Source organism: Talpa europaea (assembly GCF_964194135.1).
Source record: "Talpa europaea genome assembly, chromosome: 9".
Classification (NCBI taxonomy): Eukaryota; Metazoa; Chordata; class Mammalia; order Eulipotyphla; family Talpidae; genus Talpa; species Talpa europaea.
In genome coordinates, this window is record NC_140076.1 from 94,741,451 (window position 1) to 94,752,007 (window position 10,557).

The 10,557-nt window shown below is 40.0% G+C and overlaps 1 protein-coding gene across 1 annotated transcript in view; it reads left to right on the forward strand.

The window, feature by feature from the left end:
* RPAP2 (RNA polymerase II associated protein 2) overlaps window positions 1-9,812 on the forward strand; it is a gene marked incomplete at both ends in the record, with an annotated part of 74,734 nt that extends 64,922 nt beyond the window's left edge. The window contains one exon of the mRNA XM_084242430.1: window positions 9,581-9,812. Within this exon, the coding sequence (XP_084098556.1) occupies window positions 9,581-9,812 (232 nt within the window). The remainder of the gene's footprint in view (window positions 1-9,580) is intronic.
* Between the last annotated feature and the right edge of the window lie 745 nt (window positions 9,813-10,557).

Here is a 10,557-nt window from a genome sequence, read left to right on the forward strand (position 1 = left end):
GGTGAAAGATTATATTTCATGCTATCTTTCTGTGGACCGGGAGGTGTGTTATGTTTTGAAGTGTTTAATTTGAACAATGTTTATATTATGGGCACTGTATTTTAGGAAATGAGAAGTTAGAACACCAATCTAAATAAGAAGAAGGTATGAAATTATATATAAGAGGAAAGATTAAAAGGATTTGGAATATGAAGGAATTAAAAGTTTTTAAGAACTTGCCAAAAAGCAAAGTTCTGTGAAGGAGAAAATAAAATTCTCCAGAAGACATTGATCATATGAGAAACAGGTGTAGAATATAAAGTTTTTTAACCTTTGCAACATACATACACAGGGATGTGGAATACTCTTTCAAGATGGTGGAAGAAGTTTACTAGCAATCTCGTGTAAAGGGACCAGATCAGGGCCTCCCCAGTGGCGCAGCAGTTGAGCGCTGGGTTGCGAAGCTGCCCGCAGCCTCTGCAGCACCAGTTCGATCCCCGGCTGCCGGGCGAGGGTCCCACATGGCACGCAGACCTCTCCTGTCTCGCAGCTTCCCTCAGCAGTGTATTTCATCGTCTGCCTGTTCTGTTCCCCGCTCTGGCTCTGGTGCGTCCTCTCACCCTCCTGTGCTTCTGACTGTACCTAGTGCTTATATAAATAAATAAATCTTTAAAAAAAAAAAAAGAATGGGGGGACCAGATCACCACATTAAGAAAGGTTCTTTGTCTTGGCCCTTTGTCTGGTTTCTCTGTATTCTACACCTAAATGACACCAGCCATTATTTGTCTTTCTCCTTCTGACTAGCATCACTTAGCATAATCCCTTCCACCACCATCCATGTTGCCACAAGTGGCATGAGTTTATCTCTTGTAATCACTGAGGAATATTACAGTGTGTGTGTATGTGTGTATGTACACACCACATTGTCTTGATCCATTCATCTGGTTTTGGGCACTTAGGTTGTTTCCATAGTTTCACTATTATAAATAATGCTTGAACTTGGGAGTGTAAGTTTCCCTTCAAATTAGTGTATTTGTGTTCTTCAGGTAGATACCTAGGAGTGGACATGCTGGATCATATGATAGACCCATTTAATCTTTTTTTTTTTAAGATTTATTTATTTATACAAGAAGAACCTGGGTACTGGCCAGATGCGTGGGAGGGCAAGAGGATTCACCAGAGACAGAGCGGGGAACAGAACAGGCAGACTGATGAAATACACTGCTGGGGGAGCAGCAGGCGAGACAGGAGAGGTCTGCTGTGCCATGTGGGATTCTTGCCAGCCAGCCAGGATTGAACCCATGCTGTAGAGGCTGTGGATAGCTTCACAGCGCTGCGCTCAACTGCCTGCACCACCAGGGAGGCCCTATTTTTTTTTTTAAAGATTTATTTATTCATGCATACAAGAACCGGGGTACAGGCCAGATGCGTGGGAGGGTGAGGGGATTCACCCGAAACAGTGGGGAACAGAACAGGCAGACTGACCAAAATACATTGCTGAGGGGAGCAGTGGGCGAGACAGGAGAGGTTTGCTGTACTATGTGGGTCACCTCCCTGGCTGGGGATTGAACTTGTGCTGCAGTGGCTGTGTATAGCTTCACAGTGCTGCATTTCCTTTTTCTCCACATCCTCGCCAGCGCTTGTTTTTGGTCTTTTTGATATAGGCCATTCTCACAGGAATGAGGTGGTATCTAATTGCAGTTTTGACTTGAATTTCCCTGATAGTAAGTGATAATAAGCATATTTTTCACGTGCCTGCTCACCATCTGTATATCTTCTTCGGAGATATGTCTATTTAGCTCTACTGCTCATTTTTTGATTGGGTTATTTTCTTTTTGTTGAGTTTTATGAGTTCTTTGTGTGTCTTTGCTGGCAGCCCCTTGTCATATATGTGGTGTCCAAATATTTTTCTCTCAGGTAAAGCCAGATTAAAAAACTAGCCCTTGAAAGCAGACTAGAACTTCCCTGGGTGAGCACAAAGTGGAGAGGGAGCGCAACGGACTGTGGGCGTGTTGGTGGTGGGAGTGTGATGGTAGCATCACCAGAAAGTAAGGAAGGAGAGGGGACGCTACACTTCCAAGATATAAACAACAGTGTAAGCCAATGTTATCTTTGCAAAAATACTTTAAGAAAGGGCCTCCCCGGTGGCACAGCAGGTTGAGCTCTGGGTTGCGAAGCTGCCCGCAGCCTCTGCGGCGCTGGTTCGATTCCCGGCTGCTCCCCGGCCACCGGAGGAGGGTCCCACATGGCGCGCAGACCTCTCCTGCCACCCGCTGCTCCCCTCAGCAGTGTACTTCGGTCCTTCTGCCTGCTCTGCTCCCCGCTCTGGCTCTGGTGAGTTCTCTCATCCTCCCGCGCTTCTGACTGTACCCAGTGCTTGTCTAAATAAATAAATAAATGTTAAAAAAAAAATACTTTAAGGGAAAAAAAAGGATCTTGAATCTCTTTTGGAGACTGAAAGGGAGGTACCAAAACAATTGTCCTTGTTTTGCACTCTCATTGACCAAAACAGAAAAATATAACCTATTCAAGAAAATAACAGCTAGAAATATACAAAATCAAGACCTGTACGGGTTGGGGTGTAGATAACCTAAATTGTTCTTCATTTTGGTCAAGTCAGTGTCATCATTTAGAATGCAAACAGTTTACTCTCACATTTTTCCTGAAAGGTGCTCCTTAGGAAGGCACCAAGCACCTACTTCAGGATCAGCTCCTTTTCCACAGTTTCTTCTATAGGACGGGAAGTGGATTAAAGCTACAAACTGAGCTGGCTCAGTGGCCAATCTTAGTGCTTCCCTGTCATGCTGAATACCAGATAATTACAGGGAGGTAGAAGTGAGGAGGGGAAATGTAGAAACAAGTAGTAGGTCTTGATTTGATGCTTGGTCTGCCTGATTTCAGTGCAGTGCTGCTCTACATCCATTAGGTCCTCAAATCCCAGCCTGACAACACCTATCTTAGGGTAGCATATGCCCTAAAAAGAATCCCAGCTAAAAAAAAAAAAAAAAAAAAAAGAATCCCAGCTGCTTGTTAGTAGCATCAGTTGGCTACAGCCAACTCTTACTGACCAAAACCATAACAGACTGATAAAACATGATTTTATTGTTAAGTAAAACAACAACAACAAAAATATGGATGAGCCAAGGAATCTGGAAACCAGATTATATATAGTCCTTATTCAAAGTGTAAATTACTTGGGAGATAGTTCTTTTGAAATTTGAAGTTCATAATTTTTTATTTATGCATACAAAAGCTGGGAAACAGGCCAAAGGTGTGGGAAGGTGAAAGGATTCCCCAGAGACAGAGTGGGGAACAGACAGGCAGATTGACTGAAATACACTGCTGAGGGTGTTAGGGGGAAAAGGATGTCCCAAAGCAAATTCCATATAGGCTTTGTGGACTCCACCCCCACCCCAGGTCAAAGCCAAAGACACTGGGAACTCCAAATCCCATCACCACCAAAAAGGGAAGGTGGCTGGGACCTGAGGGTGGGGTTAAGCAGCCAGGTGGATACAAAAGGCAGACACGTGGGCTTTGGGGGGCTCTCCATTTTTGGGCTCTCAGCCAGCTCGCAGTGTCCGGCCAGCTCTGAGAGTGACTTTGGGTTTCCAGGTCGTCGGATCGGGTAGGACGCATTAAAGACTTTATTTCCCTATTTTCTCCCTGAGTTGTACATTTTCCTTATTTCTTTTTCTCTTGTAAATAAACCTTTTATTAACCCTTTTGCGTGTGTCTGTAGTATTCATAAGTCCCTTTAAAGCGCGCGGGTGAGGACCCACAGCCAGGAACCCGTTTAATATCGGGGTTGCCCTATAACAAGGGGAGCAGCGGGCAAGTCAGGAGAGGTCTGCTGTGCCATGTGCATAGCTTCCTGGCCAGCCGGGGATCAAACTTGTGCTGCAGCAGCTTCACAGGCTGCATCTTAATCCCTTGCTCCACCAGAGAGGCCCATAATTCTTTTGAAAGAATCATTCATAAATTTATGCTTTGAGATTTTTCAGGTTTCAGCATCTTTCCTGACATACTCATTTTGAATTTATAACTTATCAAAAACATCCTTCAATTTTTGTATTCATGAGCCTGGTTTTTAGAGAGAATAATTTTAAAGAAAAAATACAATTTTAAAAAATTCATTTATTTTTAACTGAGGTAACACTGGGGTATCCCCATCAGTTATTACCACCATAGTGAATCCACCACCATACTCCACCCCCACAGGCCAATAAGCCTCCCTCCCTCCCTGTTCTCTCCCCTTCCCCATCTCCTCCCAGCCTGGTGTCTCATTCTGTAATCAGCTATCAAAGGTTAGTTTTTCAGCTTGTCTTTATCTATTTAATGACTTTATAGTCCACATATTAGCACCACCATCCAGTATTTACCTTTCTCCTTCTGACTTATTTTGCTTAGCATTATCCTTTCAAGTTCCATCCATGTTGCTGCAAATGTCATGAGTATATCTTTTTTAATCACTGAGTAGTATTCCATTGTGTATATAGAACACATCTTCTTGATCCACTCATCTGTTTTGGGGCACTTAGGTTGTTTCCATAGTTAAGTTGTAGTAAATAGTGTTGCAATAAACATGGGAGTTCAAGTTTCCTTGCAAATTATTCTTTTTGAACTTTTTGAATTGATGCCTAGGAGTTGTATTATTTAGTCAAATGGCAGATTTTGAGACACTTCTGTACTGCTTTCCATAAGGGCTGGACTAGTGTTCAGTCCCACCAGTAGTGTAGGAGGGTTCTCTCTTCTCCACATCCTCGCCAGCACTTATTTCTGGTCTTTTCCATATGGGTCATTCTTACAGGTTTGAGATGATATGGTGTTCATGATTTGTATTTCTCTAATAAGAAGTATGAGCATTTTTTCATGTGCCTGTTAGCTGTTCTGATGTCTTGTAAAAAAAATTCTATTTTTATTTATGCATACAAGAACTGAGGTGTAGGCCAGAGGTGTATGAGGTGAGAGGATTCACCAGAGACAGAGTGGGGAGCAGAACAGGCAGATCTACTGAAATATACTGCTGAAGGGAGCAGCAGGCAAGACAGGAGAGATCTGCTGCGCCATGTGGGTTAGCTCTCTGGCTGGGGATCGAACTCAGGCCGCAGTGGCTAGTGATAGCTTGATAGCGCTGAGACTTGACCCCTGTGCCACCAGGGAGGCCCTGATGTCTTTGGAGAGGGGTCTGTTTAGCTTTTTCCCATTTTGAAGATAGGTTATTTGTTTTTATAAAGTTTTGATTTCTTTGTATATCTTTATCAGTCCCTTGTCAGATATATGGTATGTAAACATTTCCTCCCATTCAGAGGGTTTCTTTTCATTTTAGTTATGGCTTCTCTCACTGTACATAGCGTTTTAGTTTGATGTAGTCTCTCTCTTTCTCAACTGTTTGTTTTGTTTTCTTTGCTGTTGGGGATGAATCCCTAAAGGCATCACTGAAGCTTATGTCATGAAATGTTTTGCCTATGTTTTCTTCCATATATTTTATGGTTTCAGGTTTTACATCCAAGTCTTTGATTTTTCAGTTGATTTTGGTATATGGTATGAGACTGTGGTTTAGTTTCATTCTTTTGAATGTATCTGTCCAGTTTTCCCAGCCCCATTTATTGAAGAGGCTATCCTTGTTCCAGCACATATTTTTGGCTCCTTTGTCATAGATTAACTGTCCATAAATACACGTGGGTTTATTTCTGCGCTCTCAATTCTATTTCTCTGTATGTCTGTTTTATTTATTGTGGCTTTATGCTACAGCTTAAGGTCTGGAAGTGAGGGGGGATATCTGCATTCTCTTTCTTCTTTGTCAAGATTGCTTTTGCTTTTCGGGGTCTTTTGTGATTCCATATGAATTTCAGTAGTATTTGTTCTACTTCTGGGAAATGTGCCATTTGCCAATATGCCACTGGTATTTTTATTGGGATTGCATTGAATCGGTATATTGCTCTTGATAGGATGGCCATTTTGATAGTGTTGATTTTTCCAGTTCATGAGCTGGGGATATTTTTCCATTTCTTTGTGTCTGTTTCTTTCAACAGTGTCTTAGTTTTCTTTGTATAGATCTTTTACTGCCTTTGTTAGATTTGCTCCTAGGTATTTAACTTTTGTGTGTGTGTGTGTGTACTTGTATGTGGGATTACTTCTTTCTCTCCTATCTCATTGCCTGTTTATAGAAAGGCAACTGATTTATGTGTTGATTTTATACTCTGCCACTTTGCTTAAACTAATTGTTTCAATTAGTTTTTCTGTGGAATCTTGAGGGTTCTCTAAGTATATTATCATGTCATCTGCAAATAATGAAAGCTTTATTTTTTTTCCCAATTTGGATTCCTGTTATATCTTTCTCTTGTCTGATTGCTCTAGCTAGAACTTCAAATACTATGTTGAATAGCAGGGGTGAGAGTGGACATCCTTGCTTTGTACCAGATCTTAGTGGGAAAGGTTTCAGGTTTTCACCATTAAGAATATGGATTTGTTGTTCATAGCTTTTATTATGTTCCATTTATCCAGTTTTTCGAGATTATAATGTTTAGAACTACTTATTTATTCATTTACACTTTACCTATTCCAAAAAGGATTTATGTCAACTTAAAATGTTTAGAAAGTTAATATTTATATATTTATGTGATCATTTACATTCTGGTAAGTGACTGAAAGATGAAGTTTTTTCATTTATAGATTAAAAGGAAAATACAAGGATATAAGTAAGGGTAAAGGGAATCTCTTTGGCTTACTTTCTAGGAATATAATTATGCAACAACATTTACTGCTCAAGTGTTTAGCAGTCAGGAAATCCTGGCTCCAGATGCCTAAGGATTGCTATCTGTCTGATCACTTGCAGCAATCTCCAGGCACCAATTTGATATTCCTGTCTCCTAACAGACACCAGACCTTGTGTGATTTCTCTATCAGCACTTCCTTCTGCCCACCAACTACTTGCCATTTTTATATTTGTAGACCTGTAGTTCTCTAAAGCAAATTTAAAAGTCTGTTCCTTCTGCGTGCTCAGGGCTCACTACACATCAAGTCAGGCAAATAGGGATTAAATTTAGAGCACGCTACATCCTACAAAGAACGTAAGTTATGAGGTTAGCCAAAAGCAGTGCTTTGGGATAAACCGCCTAGCTTCAAAGCCCTGATCAGCCATTTACTATCTTTGTGACCTTGGGGAATACTGTTTTTTTTTTTTGTGTGTGCCTTTATTTCCTCATCCATAAAATGGATTCCTAAGCATCTTTGTGCAGTTAAAAGAGATAATTCATGCTTGGAACAAGGTATATAGTAACTCATAGACTGCATCTAGTAAATGTCAGTTGATATTATATAATTGATTTTTTAAAACCTATTCATCTATAGTATTGTACTTCAATTTTATAATAAGGAAAATAGTATTAGACCCTAAGGTTTTGTTCAGCTTGCCCTAACAGAGCTAGGATTACAATTATGTCATGTAGAGTCAGAGTTTGCACATGGATTATAGTTAGAAGGACGGAGTGAATATATTTCATCTCAGAAGTCAGCTCTGAACAATTGAAGGGGTTGTTCAGAGCCCTGTTTTGAGGGTTGTTAAAGCAGCATTAGGCTAAGTAAGGAAATAATGCATGGCTGATTAGCAATATTTGCCATGGGGGGGGGTGGGGAAGGTGGTAATTGGTGTAGTGGCTTTTTTTTAACTCAAAGTTTGTTATTAACCCTAGTTGGTTTTTGTTTTGGGGAGTGGGGGGAGGGATCGGGGGTGGTGGTGGTTTCCCTAAATTTATCCTTCTGAACAAATTTTTTAGGTAAATTTTAGCACGAAATTATTAATTTATAATTTCGACCGTCTAAGTTCAGTATAGAAGTGTTACTATTCCTAAAATCTTGTCTAACAATATTTTCTAGTTAGAAGGATTCTTCTTTATAACTCTTATCACATGAGCACACAGGTTGAAAAAATCTAGTGGTCACCAATTTCTAATTTGACGGTAATATTTTAAAATACAAGAATGGCACTTTGAGAAGTAATTGAGAAAATTTTATTTTCACATATGAACCCAGTAACAGTTTCTTTGAAAGTCAGAAAAGGTTTTGCATGTGTCATGTACACAAGCTTGTTTTCTAGGAGTTAACATTATGATCTGCCTGCTCTAAATTCTTGGTTTTATTTTAGCCAATGTTATCCCCACCATCTTTTGTCCTGTTGAGGAAAAGCAATACCTTTATATTTTAGATGTTGACATTCCTAAGTGTGTGGACAGCCAGAGTTGACTTCTGGGTTCCCACCTTCTCTGCAGGAAGATACCTCAGGAATACAGCGCTGCCTAAATTCATCCAAGTATTCACGTGGACTTGGTATGGAACAATTTAGGTAGTCCAGGTTCACATTACAAACGTCTTTTGAGAGTATCTGCAAACAAAGCTTCTTAAGTATTTGAACCTGCTTCTCCATCCCCTGCTTGCAAGGAATACATTACTGTGGTTTTCCCTGGACTATTTGGAGTCACCTAGTCTCCAGTTCTTGCTAAGATACATTCAGGGATATAGAGAATTTACCACCTCCCTGGAAGTTCTGACAGATTTTTCCTTTTACTTGTGCTTTCAGTTTGAGATAAGCAAGGAAGAAATGTTTCCCATTCTACACTCAGTATTACATTACCTCTGAACTGGGGTATAGGCCAGAGTTTTTGGGGGGGGGGGGTGAAAGGACCCACCAGAGACAGAGCGGGGAACAGAACAGGCAGACTGACCAAAGTACACTGCTGAGGGGAGCAGTGGGCGAGTCAGGAGAGGTCATCTGTGCCATGTGGGTTGCTCCCTGGCCGGCCATGGTATCGAACTCATGCTGCAGAGGCTGTGGACAGCTTTATAGGTTGCGTCTTACCCCCTTGCGCCACTAGGGAGGCCCATGATTTATTGAGCCTTATTTAAATCAGTTATTTATGTTTAATGTGCCCAGAGCAATGACCAAGTAAACATTTGGAGAGCTTTGTGAGAATTGTTAGGCTTTTTGGGGATAAAAGTTTTTTCCCAAAAACCTTTTCAGGAATATAACTTCCAAAGGCCCTATGAAGCATGCTCTCTGGAGATAAATATGAAAATTAATGTTCTTCATTGAAAATTTTTTAAATAATATGCTGTCAATCTTTAGGAATATTTGCTGGAAACGGCTGGAGAAAAAGCATTTGCTTATTATGAAGTTTATATTAAAGATGTTATAAATAGATGTAATCCACCTATTTCATATTTTAAAAAAGTGTTAGGATTATCTTATCAATTGGACAAAACCTTATTGTCCTAATTTCAGATGTTATAATCCAAACAAACCGATGTTTTTAAAAGTAATTCTTAACATTGACCATCTCTCCATAACTCCCTTTCCCCAAGTGGAAAGACTTCATTAATGTTCTTTTCTGAGCAGAATTTTGGTAGCTTTTGCTATTATGAACATTCAGGCTTCTTTCCATGCTGAAATATGTCCTGTCTTTTCCTGTGATTTCTCCTCTGCCTTTGTTAGTAAAAACAACTCTGTCTAGGAGTGTTGTTAAACCTGACACCTCATTATCCTTATAAAATCCCCTAGATCCTATTCATTTCATGAATATGCATTTAATGTTTTTGATTGTTTCAGACTGATCCCAATTCTTGGTATTCAGAAGCATTCTCAAGAAAATTTAGTGTTTACACAGTTTATATCCACCCTGCTTGAAGAATTACACTTAAAGAATGACGACCTTGAAAGTTTAACCATCATATTTAAAACCAGAGTGGTAAGTTGCATTATGTTTACTTTGTGTTTTCATTTGTTCCATTTAAAATCTTATTTTGTACTTGAAAAATTTACATCAAAGTACAGACCTTGAGGTGTCCCCACTTGCAAACAAGAACTCCATCTCCCTTCTCAGCTGCCAATCACTTCCTGTCCACTCTATTACTTAGTGCCCATCCTCGTTGCTATTCCTCATTTCTAGGCTACCATAGTTCCTTTTCTTGCTGTTCAGGAAACTTCTATCAGCTTTATTCTCAAACCTAGATCATCACATGTGTCCTTTCTGATAAGTTTCTTCCCAGGAAGTAGCAGTTTACTTCAAACTACTGTAACAATCCAATGAGAACATCCTCATTCCTGCTTCTCTCTTCAAAGAAATCAGCCCCAAAACAGCCATTACCTTAGGCATCTCGTGTGCAGATTAACTTCAGCCTAGCTTTGGTGACTCTGACCTTGTGCCCAGATGCACAGACTCTACTATCAGTTTCCTGCCTCTTTCAGAACTGCCCCTCAGAACGCCCCTCCCTCATCCTGCCTTAATGATAACATTTCACCTTTCTCACTCCACACATTCTCAGGTACTCAAGTAGGTATTGATTTAATGTTATTATTCAAGAAATTTATCCTAAACTACAAGTGATACCCTCTCAGGGAGTATTTTCTTTTTATGGTTTAAAAAAAAAAATACAAGCTTGATGTAAAAATTAGAATTTAGAATTACATATATAATAAAAAAGGAAAAGTTCCCTTTCACTTCTGCCTCCTTCCCAGAAACAGACTTGTGAAGTTTATCTTATTTAGAATTTTTACAGAAAAAGCATATTTCTAACTATATGAGG